At 32.7% G+C, this 17484-nt stretch overlaps 1 protein-coding gene across 8 annotated transcripts; it reads right to left on the bottom strand.

Annotated features, from left to right (window-relative positions):
* Positions 1 to 3730: 3730 nt before the first annotated feature.
* LOC148227930 (casein kinase I-like) lies at positions 3731 to 17484 on the bottom strand. 8 transcript variants are annotated; one of them, XR_015811776.1, is made up of 11 exons: positions 17083 to 17484; positions 11440 to 11546; positions 11163 to 11284; positions 10887 to 11081; positions 8613 to 8712; positions 8438 to 8540; positions 8066 to 8290; positions 7657 to 7991; positions 5622 to 5708; positions 5454 to 5553; positions 3875 to 3928 (listed from the first exon to the last, which is right to left on the bottom strand). XR_015811776.1 is itself a non-coding variant. In XM_088200943.1 (9 exons), the coding sequence occupies exons 1-9, from the start codon at positions 17203 to 17205 to the stop codon at positions 3870 to 3872; spliced, it is 996 nt and encodes a 331-aa protein (XP_088057069.1). In that variant the 5' UTR covers positions 17206 to 17484; the 3' UTR covers positions 3731 to 3869. The 8 variants fall into 8 exon arrangements, 2 of the variants coding, with proteins under 2 accessions (XP_088057069.1, XP_088057070.1); XR_015811772.1 differs by having other exon boundaries at positions 5375 to 5553; XR_015811774.1 differs by having other exon boundaries at positions 7657 to 7967; positions 8037 to 8290.

Raw genomic sequence — 17484 nt, forward strand, 5'->3', positions numbered from 1 at the left:
GGAAGGTGGTTATAGTTCTCGGTCATGTCCACTGTTCTTGTCTGTAGTTTAGAACTGGAGCACTTGCCAACTCTTCTCTGGCAGACTGTTCTTCTGCTCAATATTGTGAGATATTGACATTTTCTCGTGCACATATGGGGTTTTGGTTCAATTCACACCTGTTCAGGTAATTTGTGTCTGTTTTTTTTATCTTGTTTTCGTGTTTATACTTATATGTGTGTGTGTGTGTGCGTATATTAATTTGTATGTATATATTTTAAAATTGTAATATATTTTATACTTTGGCAATTGTGACGCATTCGGTTAACCTGTCAGGTCACAAGGGTCATAATTTTAATAAATTAAACATGCATAAATGAGGAAGAAATAACAAGTTTTGGTTTACGCCACTATTAGCTTTAAAACAGACGATAAGGATATACTTATCATTACTCCGGTTTATATTTTGAACAAATTTATAGAAATTAAAATCATTACATTTTTATATTTATCAATCAATCGGAGTAATGATAAGTAGATCCGTATCATGCGCTTTAAGCTAATAGTATAGTCACTTGCCATCTCTCTCTCAATTATGAATAACGATGAGATGGATAATTCTCGAACTGACTGTTAATGCAAATACACCCATACCTCGCTTTACGGTCTAGTTACGTTCCACGAAACTTAGCCGCAAAGCGAAAAGCCGTATAACGAATCAATTATTATAATACAAATTCATACAAATTCAATGGGATCGGTTCCAAATTTGTTAAATATGTAACATGGTTTATCATTTAAAATGCATTTTATCTTTTTATTTCATTTAAATCAAAAATACATACATTTGTACATAAAATAATAACAGACTCCAAAAACCAACAATAATCCATAAACAAAAATGAAACAACTTTATGTTACATAAAATATGTGTATGAATACATACATAATTTTTTTTAAATGGCTTTAATCTGAAGACGATGAAGAAATGGTAACCTGCAGATCACTGTCGTTACCATTTTTCGCTGGTAAGGATGGGCCTGGCTTAAAAAAATTGTCCAACGTTGTTTGTCTTGCCTTTTTGTCTCTTTCGTTCTTCAGTGATTAATAACAGCTAATGGCTGAGTTAATTCCTCGAGAAACTTTAGCGCTACGTTCGACGTCACGGTCGTTTTCAAGGAAGATGTTTATTCCTTGTTCGAAATAGGAAAAAGCTTTTGACATTTTTTTTGATGTTAGCTGTTTGAATACAACAGGCTCTGTCTCTTCATCAAATGCCGGTTCTGCTTGCAACTGAATGAGTTCCTTATATGAAAGGGGTTCCCTATCAGCTTTAAGTAGATCAAGCACATCACGTTCGTTCAAACCTTCAAAGTCGAGATCATGTGCTAGATCCAAAATGTTTTGCCTAATTTCAGGAAGGCAATTAACTTCTGCATCAGTACTTTTTACACATTCTGGCCATATTTTTTTCCAAACATGGTTCATTGTTGTTAATTTTAATTCCTTCCATGATTCACTGATACTGTCAACAGCATCCTTGATGTTATAGTTTTTCCAAAATGTTTTAATTGAAGATTTACCATCGGTTTCCCTTATAAGTTGTCGGAAAGTTCGGCGTAGGTAATATGCCTTAAAAGTGGCTATTGCACCCTGATCCATTGGTTGGATCAGAGCTGTTGTATTTTTCGGAAGGTACTCAATCATGACATCTTCAGATAGTTCGGATAAATTAGTAGGATGCCCTGGTGCATTATCCAAAATTAGCAAAGCCATGTTGCTTAAGTTTTGTCTCGCAAATATTTTTTCACTTCTGTGCAAAAGTGATTTTTGAAATAATCCTCTAAAGTAGCTTTAGTCATCCAAGCTTTCTTGTTGGATCTCCATATGACGGGTAATTGATTTTTATTTAGTCCTTTAAGAGGCCTTTGATTTTCGGACAAATATATTAAAAGTGGTTTTAGCTTAAAATCACCCTCGGCATTTGCACCAAGTAGCAAAGTTAATCGTTCTTTAGACACCTTATAACCAGGCGCAGATTTTTCGGTTTTTGAAATGTACGTGCAATCAGGCATTCGCTTCCAATAAAGCCCTGTTTCGTCTACGTTAACACTTGTTCAGGTTTATGACCACCTTTTTCGATAATTCCCTTTAAAATGTTGGGATATTCCTTAGATGCGGCCTCATCGGCGCTAGCTGCTTCACCTTTCATTTTAAAATTATGCAAATTAAATCTATTTTTAAATTTTTTTAAAAATTAACGTCGAAAAAAAGTTTTTTTGCCGTTATAGCGAAACATTTTAGGCCGTAAATCGAAAACGTGCCTTAATTGAAGAGGGCCGTATAAAGAGCGGCCGTATAGCGAGGTATGGGTGTAGAGTACAGTGATAGCATCCGGCTTAATGGGCCAAATTCTTTATTTTAAACCAAATACGTGACGATTTCAACCGATCATCATACATTAAACATTATTATAGGAAGGTGTCCATCTAGTTACGGTGCCCCCCCTTTATCAATAAAATTCCTGGAAGACAAGTAGGGTTAAATACGGCTTGTACATCTTTATAAATACCGGACATGTTCGTCTCATTGGCATATCCTTGACCAGAAGTCTTTTTCCGATTTAAAATTTTTTCATTACACTGCCCTTCATATTATTTACCCGAGGGCAAGTGCCTCACTCACGTACCAGCCCTAATTTTCAATATACTGCCGTTTGAGACGATAATTCTTGAGAACACTTTTCCCATCTTAAAATGTGTCACTCAATACTCGACCACTGTGAATTCAACGCTTTCACAATAACCCAGTTGCTGGTAAAGAAAAGGTTTAAAAACAAATTATACAACTGGCAACTTTGAAAAACTCACAAATTTTCGAAAATCTCGCTTTATTATTTTAAAAATAAATACAAAATCATTAGAGCGCGTTGAGGAAGTAAACGCTTTACAAGAATTTAATACGAAACGAAAAAAATCATGGTTAAATATCTTTAATATTAAACTTAACTTCCATATTCCTGTAGAATTTTCAGTAATAGCTTATATCATAATTTTTTCTGAACAAAAACAACAAAATATTACTGAAATTACAGGTAAAAAATAATACAGACGAATTTTAAATTATATTTATTAACGTTAAAACGTGTACAGAAAGAAATATATTTCTCAATGTGAATTAAATTTATTAATAAACATAAATGTACTTAAAAAAATGAAGAGTTACCGCTGACAATAAAATAAATACAAACGAAAATAAAATCATTACGTTTAAGTTAATATAACATTGAAAATGTAAGTGAATATACAAATATATGTATTTATATATATATATATATATATATATATATATACAGGGCTTTCAAGATAAATTTCTCCATCAGCCGCGCCAAACACGAGAGACTTAGTTACCGTTTATAAAAATCCGGAGCCGCGCTTGAAAACCCGTGATATATATAGTTTTAATAATAATAATCATTTATTACTAATAGAACGAATTTGTTGTCATTTCGAAAAACACTGTTAATTACAAGATTTTACACATCCGACGCGACGACACGCTTCATCCGGAGTGAGGTTCGGAACAGTGGTCCACGACGACACTATTTCCGTAAACTATATAATAAGAATTAAAACGCAAATTTGCAGCTCATATATACCCACACCGAACAAGATCAACAATCACATACGCATATTATTATTTTTACATTTTATTTATGTATACGCTTTTTTTGTTTTAAATTGTTGTTGGGTTTTAATATTTTTATATAATCATTAATTATTTTAAATATATTTTTAAATTAATAATCAGTTCGTTTCTACGAGGAATTTTCGAGCTTCATAAATTGGAAATTTTCATTATGTATATATCGAAATTACAGATTTGTTATTTTAAATTTCTTTTTCTTTTTCTTTTTTAGGTTCGGTCTTCTTTCGCGCTTTGTCTAAACCTGAAAGTAGAAAAAATACTTATTATTATATTAGCGTAATTTCTGAGCACAGAAATATATGAACATAATATTAACTCTTTCACCGCATTTGCAGTATGATTATTTAATATAATTTAATGCTGTAAATCACTTGAATTTATTGAACTGTGATGTTAAATAAAGAATTTGCTAGTCTTGGTGAAAGGGTTAATGATTATTTAATCTGTATATTAAAAAAACATTTTCATTGCAAAAAGATAAAAAAAAAAGCATAACGACACCACAAAACGGTGTTTAACCTGTGGACCGTAATGAATTTATTTAGACGCAACGCAAGCACGGCACCCCGACCACTCGCCGCCTGTTCAATCTCACTTAACCTGGCAGTTTTTTATTACGTGATTAAGAATGGTTGATTCTGAAAGGGCAGTTAAATTTGCGCTTTGACGACAAATGGCGTCAAGCCCATGAAAAGGGCACATACCAGGCGCGCACACAGGGGGGCAGTCCAGTAGGTCCGGACTGCCCCTTGAATAGACGAATTTTTATATAAAGAAAATAAATTAGAATTCGTGTAAGTTCTCATCTTCGGACCGCCCCTAGAAAAATATCCTGTGTGTGCGCCTGCACATGATCATCATATGTCATAAAAACACACTAATTATCCCTTAACTACTTAATATATAAAAAAAAAATAAAAAAATTTGTCTCTTAAAAAAACAATTTATGGATCATTCACCCATCATAAAATAACCAGCACAAGAGTGGATGACTATAAAATTCGAGAACACCTTTGTGATGATATAATATAAAGCAACAAAAATCGAGAAACACTTGTTACGCCAATAGATATTTGCTCGTTCTAAAATAATTTTAAAATTATCATCCTACATCCACAATGAATAATTAAAGCAAGCGAAACTGACTCCCATGTTTGTTTTAATATGATGAACCCAAAAAAATATTTTGCGACAATGTATTTGCGGTGTGGTTCTTTGTTGTCGATATAGACTTCAAGCTACCGCTAAAAAGTGTTCAATTCTGCCGACATCACAACTGCACAATGCTACTGTCAGTGTGAGTTCAGCCTCATCGATTAATACAATAACTACGATATCAGATAGAGAAATATCGATGGCACACAATAATAGTGCGAACAATACAAAAGTAGAGGCAATTTAGATCAATGCAATAACACTCTTCAGAATTAGTAATATTAGTATCCAATAGAAATAAAATGTAAACGCACTATCATTAAGTTCGTTATTATTAAATTATTTGTGAATGTTTGAATTCATAAAACGTGCCTAATTTTCCACTCTTGTGACATACAGCAATACTGTCAAGGTATTGAAGATGTATGTAGGGAGATAACGAAATGCACTTGGACATCCCTCAAGACCTCTAAGATTCATTCCACGAATTAATTATTAAAATGATGATTTTTTCGCCACAAGATTAACTCACACTGTGTGCGCGTTTGAGATGATTTAGTCATGGAGGGAGAGTGGTCGCTCGATGAACTCGGCTGGTTCAAGTCTTGTACCTGATGAAATTTCTTCTATGCCCGCCGATTGTCTCAATATGGTCCAATCGAACAAATAATCATACTGATGATTGCATGTGCGGAACAAAATGCGGAATAGCTGCAAAAAAACGTAGATTTTAGTCAATATGTCAAATATATAAAATCATTTGAAAGTAACGTATTTACCTGTCTAAGATACATATAATCTGGTACTTCTTCGAATGAGAGCCCTCTGCAATAATTGATATACATGGAGAATTCTGCTGGATATCCCTGTAACATAAATCAATAATGAAACACTGTAAAAAAATTGTTATAAGTATAATTTGGAAGAAAATTAAAATTTTGTTTTTTAACAAAAAAATATTAGGTATTTGCAATAATGGATATCACAATGCGTCACTCTTTTTGCAGTAGTGAATAAAAAGTAATATAAAAACACGGATGTTTGAGACGACACCCATGAAAAATTAAACGAATGAACGACCTAGCCGATTACGATTAAATCTGACCATGAACTTTTTCGAGAGCACAAGGGGTTAAATGCATTAGACTTCCAAAGTATAACAAGACAAACTACACATGACTCGGGTGAAGAGCCAGAAGAATAACGATTTCTACTTCACAAATAAAATAATTCCTAACATATTACACCCATAGATATGATAGAATCTCGAGAACAAGAAAAAAGTATACACTAGTTTCAATCGACTTTAAAAAATGGAAAGTATAATTACTCAAAAGATTATTCATATAGAGGAGATCCATTATTTTTAGGTTCTCCCTGAATGTTCAGACTCCTCTTTTCAAGGTTAATATGGATGAGACAAAGATAAAAAGCTTGCATATTGTTAGTATTTATTCCTTTTTAGAGTAATTAACTTAATGTACTTTTTTATCACTTAATTTTAAACGTATTACCTAAAATCGCATTGAACATATTGCACAGTGAGTGTAAAACCATAGTAACTAGAAACCAGTAGTTTTTACATTAGAGCCTATAGAAAATACGAGAGTGAGTCAAATTATAACATTATATCAAGTGCGATAAAAATGTAAAACTTCTAATGTTCTGTAAATTGACAGCAGTGGTCCATATAAAGGTGATTCAATTTCAGTATCGGAACTTTTTAAAAAAAAAAAGGATTCTTCCGATTTTTTTTATTAATCTATTTCATTAATTATGAAAAATAATATCAATTCAATGGCCGTCTTTAGACCCGTTGTAGCAACCGATCCTGTCGATATAGTTTTCCTACATTTCTGGCAGTATCTCGGCAGATGTTGGTTTTTAAGTGCTCCAACTTTTCACATTTGTCAGCATACAAAAATTTTAGCGTAATCACACAAAAAAATCAATGGCGTTAAATCACATGATCTTGGCGGCTAATTGATGCCCAGCTGGAAACTTTTCACGCAAAAAATCCAACATTGCACCGTTTTGATGGCACATGTCTTCCACTTCATGCCAAAAATAATCGGTTATCATGCGACTATAGCGCTCATCGTTGAATGTTACAGTCCGATTTTCATTGTTTTAAAAAAAGTAAGGCGCAATGATGCCACCTGACCATAATGTGCACCAAACAGTTACTGTTTGGGCTTGCATTAGTCTCTCGTGAATCACATGTTTTTTTCCAGAGGTGGAAATATGCCACATCAGAGATTTTCTTTGAAAAATCAGCATCAACTTCCTGCTGCTCTAACACCAAATCTGCGTAAATTCTTAACTGTCCATGATTTTCGGGCTTCGGTTCTTGTGAAATCTGAACTTTGTGTAGGTGTAAGTCCAGATGCAAAATGTGCCAAAGGGAGCCATAAGAAAAGTCCTCTGGCCACACTTTCACTTACAGCAGCAATATTCTCGGCTGAATGGGCGTCACAATGACGCACACACTTTACCCTATCTGCAACACTTCCAGTCTCTTCAAATTTTTTCACTAGGCTGCGAATTATCCACTCAATAGAACGATGAAATTAACCATAAATTTCGATATACAATTCGTACAAAATTAATATTTCTATAGAACAATTTTAACGCATTGAACGGTAGCTAAACAAAGTGTTGTTGCAAACTAACATTTGATACTTTGAACGGGCATGATTATTGACAGCTGTCTGATTTACAGTGCTGACAACATAGGAAACTCGAATTGGATCTCTAAGGTGTCATTCAATTTTTGAGTAGTAAGCGGGCATGAAAGCATTGAAATTCACTGACAGATGAAAGTTCAGTCTTGTCACTCCAACAAATGTACGAGCGGAATAGTTCTGTAGCATTCTCGACCTGATCAAGCGGACTGAGTAACAATGAACACCACAGCGTCAATGTTGTTACAAGCACAACATACACAGATATTAATGATCATCTTCAACCTGCAACCGACATACAAATGTTTCATTACAACATAAAAATGCTCGCTATTTAACGATTGAAACGATACAAAATCTGCACTTCAGTGATTTTCACATCTTTGAACTGCTTTAAATGGTGTCGAGAAATGCACGATAGCTAACAGCCAAAAGTTTTTTCTAATATTGAACACCATGAAATGTCTTTATCATAACATAAAAAATATATAAGGTTTTAATTTGACTCACTCTCACACGTAAAATATCGAGTCACTCACTTCTGTTTACATTATCAAGTCGTTATATGTCGAAGGCATAAATTTGCAATTTTTGCATTTACCACTGTTTTACACTCACTTTGTGATTATAGTTTATTTAATGTTACTTTTCTTAGTGAACCAATTAGTGATGTTCAACGAAGTCCAACACATGTGCACAAGACTACACGGGTTTGTACGAAGGGCAGACAAAGCTAGCTTGCTCGAAGTACTCTAGTGTTTGACCTTGAATGATTAACCATTAAAAAATATCAAGATCAGAGCAACCTTATACATCTTTCTAAGCACAAGCGCGCATAACCTCATATGTTAATTTAATTAGTATATCTTTTGTGTAAAATAAGTTATTTTTATAACATAAGAATAACTTACTCTACACAGAACTTCGATAGGAGTGGACATTTTCTTCTCACTGATACGTTCGTATTTCTGTCTTTTGGTTGCAGCGCGGAGACCTTGCCACGGAAGTGTACCTCTGTTGAAATTAAAAAAAATAATATAAGAAATTATAATCATCGCATAAACGCCGTTAGTTTTATAGATTTACCTGTTAAAATACATGAGAACGTAACCGAGCGACTCCATGTCGTCTCTTCTTGACTGCTCTATTCCGAGATGCGCATTGATCGATGCGTATCTGGCAGTTCCTATTGGATTAAAATCGATACATTAACATCAACAATACATTATTGGTTAATAGCGAGGACGAAACTTTTTTGTACTATGGTATTGGGATTTCGTTCGTCTACGCCCATCTGTTGTGGTAAATATTTACTATTTATAAAAAAAAATTCTATTCGAATATAAATTTAAGACATTAAAATCCCAGTTGTTATGATGATGAAATTATGGCTGATTCGGAATCGCATTATTCATTAGATAAAAAATAAATTGATTTGATGAACATTCCTAAAAATGCAAGCTGTGCTTATTTGAGGAAATTAGAACCTAAACTTATTTTTTTAAACAATCATAAATTTTTAATTAGTCAGTGTTTTGACGTCAAATATAAAATACAGTTTCGTAATGAGTTTTTTATATTCACAATAGTAAAATCAGTAAAATAAAAAATAAATTTATGTTTAGAATCACTAAATAGGCATATTTTAAAAATAAAAACGATACAGATTAAAATACTTTTACTTATTTTTAAAACAAAAAATATCAAACTTTGTGACCTCTACAATAATTTATTTATTTTCAACACTTTACAGTCGATTTACACAGCGATATTTGCACGACTGTTTAACTTTGATACTGTTACATGTTTTGATATCAGTTTCTCAGGCATCATATCAATAACAATGACCTACTTCAGTGACTACCAACCAGTGGTATGCATGGGTGCAAATATTGGCAGCAAACTTCAGATTAGGGATTAATGAATACGCTCGAATGAATATGAATTAAAAGGGACTCGAATTTTATCTAGTTACGAAAGAGATTAAAATATTAAAGGACGGAAACTAAAATATCTAAATATGTCCCATAGACATTAACACATTATGGTCTGCTATTTACGCGTAATTTTAAATGTTTTGGCTTTTGAGTATATGCGGGAATCTCGGCATTTCGTTAAAAGTAAATAAAAAGAGAACCGAGTGTAAATGTAATTTATAATAAAAAAAATATGATTTTTTTGGAACACAAGAAACTGCATGTTAGTGGTTAAATTGTTTGTTTCTTTAACCATTTTGTGTAATACATGATTTGTATTGAGATTTTTTACTGACTTTAAAATTGTAATTATTTTGTTGATTTTTACTGTGATCGTTGTAAAATGGATTTAAGAGAAGAAAAATTGTTTGAGGAAACTTTTGCAGATCATCCTTCCCAACCTTCTAGCGAAGATGAAGAAGTTTTTGGGCGGGAAATCCACATAAGTGCAAGACCAAGTGTCATCCGTTTATCAGTCTTAAAAGATTCTTCAGAAGAAGATATTCCCGATGCAACATTGGATTGGCCAGAATATGACTCTCCAGGAAGTTTGAACAATTTTAAAAACATACCAGTTCATTGGAAATGATTTGTTCCAAACAATATCAGAAGAGGCAAACTGAAATCGGGAGAAAAATCACCATAATTACGCAGCTTTGGCGTTAAAAATTAAAAAATGAATTTAAGAAATGGTTAGCTATACTATTAATTATAGCAATAGTTTGAAAAAATACCAATCCTAGAATTAAAACTACATATTTTAGAAAAATATTGAGTCTGCATCACGAACATATATAATAAATTTTAAATTTCATTAGTCTTAAAATATATTTATGTATAAATAATAATGGAATGAGTTAATTTCTATTGGAGGTGATTGAAAGAAATCTGTTTGTCTGTTACATTGTGTAAATATCAAATAAAATATCAAAGTTGCATGTTTAGGTGCCGTTCAAATATCGCCGCTTAGTGTTAAAAAATATTTAAATATATTTTTTATTTTCTTGTTTTGCGTTTCACAGATTTATGGTAACTGATTTCATTATTACGAATATATAATATGTGAGACATATTTATAGAAAAAAATCTGTACACTAAATTTGACATGAAATTATTTTTTACCTGAGTTTTGAGCCCCTGGAATTTAGAATATAAATTATTTTATTTAATATAATATTAATAACATCTTTGGCTAAATATGCAGTTTAACATGTGATTTTGTTATATGTAGTTGAAATGACGGAACACAAATTTGTTCACATGGCATTCAATGGGTTAATATAATTTTTTTGACTAGTTATTTTTTATGATCTTCAATTAGCCACTCTAGCGCATAGATGCGAATCACATAGTCATTATTTGGGACGAAACAAAGCAACCAGACCTGTCAAACTCTTGTCTTCTCGGTAAGAAATGTGCATTCGAGTTCGCGGGTCACGGAATTTCTTAGCTAAACCAAAATCGATTATGTATAGCTTGTTACAGTGTCGCCCGATGCCCATCAGGAAATTGTCAGGTTTTATGTCGCGGTGAATGAAGTGTTTGCAATGAAGATATTCTATACGCCCTATCATTTGATCTGAAACATAAAATATCGGATAAGTACGCTTAGAAAACATGGCAAAGATAATACTAAGATATGCATTGCTACGCAACTTACCAACTAGCATAAGGACTGTTTTTGTCGTAAATCGTCTCGTACAAAAATTGAACAAGTCTTCTAAGCTGGGACCCAGCAGGTCCATCACCAACACGTTGAACTCTCTTTCTTGGCCGTACCATCTGCAAAGAACGTTTGAAATTTAGTTGAGAAACACAAAATCATTATTTAATCTATGTCAACTACAAATTAGCAAACCAATAAGGTAACCCACTTAAATCTTTAATTGGGTATTGATTTCATAAATGCATTTCTAATATTATATTTAAACCAGTACCTGATATGCGGAATACCGGTTCCTCCGTGTAGGACTTTGTATAATTTGCTCTCATATAGCAGCTGAGGATGGCGAGAAATTGTGGCTTCACATTTTATTGCCACTTCCTAAAAACGAAATCAAACATCAATGTTTAGGTATTGTTTTGTTAAAATAACATCATCAAAACACAGAGTGAGAAAACATACTATGATAACGTTATTATTGTTATGAAATATCAGTGTAATTAAAACGTACACACCAGAGCCAGTGATAATATTATGAATAAAATTAAAAAGGTCAGGTTTGTCTTATCAGGAAATGAAGCTGATTAATTATATTAGCTTCTAAATTTACTACTACTGGAATTTATATAATTATCAAAGCGCTTCAATCCATTAGAAAAATTTCCTATTGAGTCTCAGGATAAGATACATTTTATTGTTTTGACGATTTTATAACAGATGTAAGAACAGTACAAAGTAAATATTTATATTATATAGTTTTGGGCTCTAGCTTATGAATTTTTATGGCAGAAAAAGTAATGTAAATTTTTTTCTCATAGTCGATTCTACCATTTTTTTTTTCAATAGGGAATAATTGATGTTATGGGAGTCTTTCTATTTATTATTGTAATGATAATATACACCAGTGGTCTCCAAAGTCAGATATGCATACAACAAGTGATAATTACACAAACGTAAAGACATTGACAGTTGCAATGTATTTGAAGTTAACAGCAGGCGCGTATGGTAGGATACATTCCCTTTTGCTCGCTTGCGTATTAAGTGGCGAGAGTGAGAAGAAATAGGCACTCGAGCAAAAGGGAATGCATCTCACGGTACGCGCCTGGTTAACAGCAAATCTTTTACAAGTACTCAGAGGTACGCAATCAAAATAATTTAGAGAGACCACTGATCTATACACGTTGGCTTAGTTTGATACAGTTATTTATACATATTTGTACTTTATGATTAATTTATTAGCACAATTATAATTAACTGAGAATATTTTTCGAGCAATAAGATAAGATGTTAATAAAAACTTTTTTATTGTTAATTGTGTCGATTCATAAATTAATTTGTGTATATTTATGTAAAAAAATCAAATGGCGCAGTAGGACTTGGAATAATCTGCAAATATTGCGAATTTTATCTTGTAATCTTTTGGTTATTGTTCACATTAAAAATAATTTTAATGCGAAACAAAGACGTATACTACTGATAACGATTTATAGAATACAGCCATATTTTAACATATGTAATCATTAGTAAGTCAACCGATGATTCAGTATTCTTTGAATTTTTTTATATACATGTTACATTATGAAATATGCTATCAAATATTTGTAACCAAATTTTTATTTAACTGATACGTAACGAAAACTCGCATAATGTAATTTTATGTGTATTCTATAAACTATACAATATATTGCCACAAAGATAAGATAACTACAAACAGTAACAGCGATTTTTTAAATATGGTCGATTTCGTAAAAAAAATATAGAAATAATTATATGGTCAAGCATAGGCGTTTTATCATAGATGACTTATCGACCAGCACGATAGATGGTGGCGAAAACCTGCAAGACCTAGGTTCGAATCTTATATGGAACATAATTTGTAACGTGTCTGGGAGATTGGACTTAGTGATTATTATATAATTATAATTCAGGTCGATTATCTCAGATTAGGATTTCTAGATTTTTCTAACATCATGGAAAATATTGTGATGTGTAATAAATATAAAATCAGGCTAAGTTGTGCATAGTGACATGTAAAAAAACGTCGCCGATTTACAGCCTTTGATTTCAATCTGATGTCTCACTACTCATTTAGTAGTCGTTGATTGTGTTGACCATGTTATAAATAATTTTATTCTTATTTTGAATAATGGTCATATCTAAATATATATTTTTTTTGTAATATACACACACACATACAACATGAAATTAAAGAAAATATCTCTAATATTCTGTAGGGTAACCAGAAACAACGGACTATTAAATGCAGACATTTTTCTGCCGGAATCAGCTCCCCCTTATTTTTTAAATTTGTCTTTTTTTGTACCTATTTTTTATTTCAAGAACTGCCATAAATGTTCAATTGGTTTTAAGTTTGGGCTGTAGGAAACATCCATAATATTGTCTCTGAACCATTTTTTTGTTCATCAGGAAAAACCTATTTATTTAGTGTATGCATGTAACATTATGCATTCCACACTATCCACATACTATTCCTAATTCATTCAATTATTAAATTATATGCACAGGCCCAAAACCACGCCAAGTCATACAGCCCCATACTATGATACTCAGGTTAAACTCTTTATTCACAAATCGTCACACATCGCCTTCCATTAGAGCCTATTCTATTCAATTTACACTCACCACTAAACAAAATAGTCTTCCAGTCTGAGTGTCCAATTAATGTGATTTTTGGCAAAATTAACTCGTTTTACTGATTGACGAATAGTTTACGCCGAGCGTATAAACCTGCTTCACACAATCTTCTCCGAATATTACTTCCATGATAGGTATATATTTCCTTTTTTGTATCTTACAACAGTTTTAAGTGGATTTTCTCTAGAAATGCTTATTATTTATCGATCCAAACGCAGTGTTTTTCGCATTTATCACATGTTTTATATTTTTCAAATATTTCAATGCACTATAATATTAAGGTTTTTTGATATACTATTAACTGACCACTGCTTGTTATGATTAAAGTTCACGATTAATTTGCGTTTTATCAGATCACAATGGGTAGTTAACACATATTAAATTTGATTTTCTTGTTAAATTTAATCACAATACTAAAACAGAAATTGATAGGATGACATTAAAAGCAGAACTAAGCCGAAACATTATAGATAAAGACTCCCTTTGAATGGTAAACTCATGTCATGTGATATTTATAGAATGTCTCGAGAAATGCAATAAATTTTGAGTTTTAATGAATACCATTCAGAGTGAACCTCAGACCTGTTGGGTGAATATGTCCCCTGGTAGTTTCAATGTAAGATTTTATTACGCATTAATTTAGCCTTTATGAACAAAAATATTATGTCCTCAAAAAAGACCTATAGTTTAACTGCCACTGTATATATTTATTTAAGAATATATATGGGTATTAGTTGATGAATAATCACCAGTATTTTCATAGCTTTATATATTATATGTGGTATTATACGCACCACAAAACTTTTAACAAATTATGACATAGTAATTTTATTGTAGATTCGGTTGAGTTGTTATATTTCTTTTACCTATGCGGTTTATTGTCAGTTGAGTTAATCATCTGTTGATTTTTCAAAGGGTACTATGCTAGTGATAACGAGGTGTATAATGTCCCATTTACTTATTGTTATAATAGTTGCATCAGTGTGCACACGCAAAAATGATTTTTCGGGAAATTCAAAGAGTCATCAATTTTTTATTACTATAATGATGCTTGTGCAAACTCATCGAAAATAACTTTTTAATTAATGAGCATCAATATATGTTTTAAACTGTAAAAAACTAGCATTCTCTATATTTAATTAATTCCTAGAAATTCAAAGGCATGTGTCATGTTCAATATTATTTTTATTTTCTGAAGCGTTTTTGAATGACTTGATGAAAAATTATCAGTATTTTCTTTCATTAGTTCCTCAGGAATTCTTCTAATAATATATTACAGTAATAAGATTCGTCAATTCCTGACCATTTATCGCTAAATTTTGGAAACAGTTTTTTGATCAGTCTATGCCAGCCGCTCGTCATGTATCCGACTATTGTCAAAGCCCAGATGTGTGAATTGTTATCTATGGTACTCAATCTAAAAAGTTTACGTACATATTTTCTTTAGATAAATAAAGTAACCGTTTTTAACTACAGCCAACCATGCTATAATAAAGAAAACTATAAAATCAATAGTAGTGTTATAAATATAATTTGACTGACGATGATAACTTATGACAAAAAACATTTGCGTTATTACGAAAATAATAATTGTTAGTGAATATAATCGGGAAACTAAGGCGAATATTTCCAATAGCGAAAGTTATAATACTTAATGAGATTATGCCCACGAATTTAAATCATAAAACATTTATTTATTGACGATGACAATGATGAACCTGAAAGAAACGCTCATGGATTATTTTAAAGCAAGGGTAAATGTAAAAGTAGCGATGACATTCTGAGACGACCATTTTTCTTAGGCAATAAATCAGACCAAAAATTCCAGAAGGTTTTCAGGAGCCTATGGATTTATTTAAATTATTTTTCATGAATAAATATATTATAAATGTATGTAGAAAAGCAAAAAACTATGCACTTGTGGATAATTTACTTTTCCAAAAATTATATTTAACTAGTAGAAGTATGTTTTAACAGAAGAAGACTTTAATAAGCAACAAAAAAATAAGCAAGAGCTATAGATGAACGAACAATAATATTCCAGTATTTACACGATGCACACTAGGCGTGGCTTCTTAAATAGGCACTATTCCTATATAGTAAATTCCAATATTATATTTGAAAAAATAAATTTATGTAAAGAAAGAGATTTTTTAAAACGTGATTGAAAATCATATCCATATGTGGAAGATGGACAAATATAACCGTAATTGTAACGTAAATACGTGTTTCATATATCAAAGTGATTAAAAATATGTTGAGAATCAGTGAACAAGGATAGAGCGAAACATTTTTTGTTTGGGTGTTTTTTTTATTATTTAGGTAGTGGTCCCAACATCTGGTAAGGGTACAGTTTACACTCAAAAGCTTAATAGTTGTGATTTAATAAGAAAAAATATTAATACGTTGAATATATTCGACACTAAGATCAAAAAAGCTAACTGTCGATGTAGAGTAACAGATACGCATTTAAACCCCATTATGTCGAAAGATAAATTAAACTCCGAGACCATTATTATAATATGTATATGTCACAAATACATGAGAATTGCATTCATTTCGAAAGAAATATACAAAAGTGCTCCTATTGTTTTAGATTCAAATATGAAGGACAAATTGCATTGTATTCTATTACTTCAAGATGTTATTAAAAGGTAATACAAAATGCTTTACTACATTATTTTTATCCCTTTGTTCTCAACGTATACTAACTACACACAGTATTTTATTTTATAAGAACATACATAAAAGGGACGATTCAAGTATGTGAATTTTGTTCTTATTACTGTGTTATTTCTCATAGCAATAAATATTTTATTTTATAAAGAACATACAATTATATACGCAATTGTGTGCTATTTTTCTACGTCGTATAACATACGACGTAAATATGAGAAAGTCAATCATATACAGCTTTTATATACTTTTAATAAACAAACACAAATATTTTTGTTGAAAATGAAAACATGTGTTGCATTTATGTTTTCTAATATATGTAATTTGTGACCATGACAACGTTACAAAATTAGGAATTATAATCAAATTGGGTAAAAGGCGAAATTATTGCGCAATACTGTGACCTATATAAGCGGCGACGGATGCATCTACGATATGGCAAAAAGTGACGTTGAATTCGATCGATCGCGCACGATCAAGTCATTCGGTCAAGACGAGTGTAAAAAAGATGGCGGCTGAGAAGTGTCGACGGCGGTCGGGGGATTGGGACGGGGACGGGGACGGGGGCAGGGGAATGACGGCTCACCTCGCCGTTGGTGATGTTGATGCCGAGGTAGATGTCTCCGAAGGAGCCTGAGCCGACCTTGCGCACGATGCGGTACTTGCACGCGATAATGGTGTCCTTGCGGAGGGTGGGGCGGTACGCCATTCCGGCGGATGAGCCTTCGGGCTTCGTCGGGGGCTTTATGTAATGTCCGCCGCCCTCGTCTCCCTTTGTGTTGTCTATGGGCGCGCGTCTGCCCGCGCGGCGTACTGCGATGGGGCGCGCGCCTTTGCCCTCCGTCGTCGGCCGTCCGTCGTCCGTCGCTCGCTGCCCGCGACGCCCACTCTAACTCCGACTCGCTCCGACCTCCGACGAACGACAAACACCCAGCGGACCTGCGACTGCGATGGCGACGGCGACGGCCACGACGCTCCCTGCGACCAT

The sequence above is a fragment of the Plectrocnemia conspersa genome, unplaced genomic scaffold (assembly GCF_051122295.1).
Source record: "Plectrocnemia conspersa isolate PC_06_02 unplaced genomic scaffold, ASM5112229v1 ptg000012l, whole genome shotgun sequence".
In the NCBI taxonomy this organism is placed as follows: Eukaryota; Metazoa; Arthropoda; class Insecta; order Trichoptera; family Polycentropodidae; genus Plectrocnemia; species Plectrocnemia conspersa.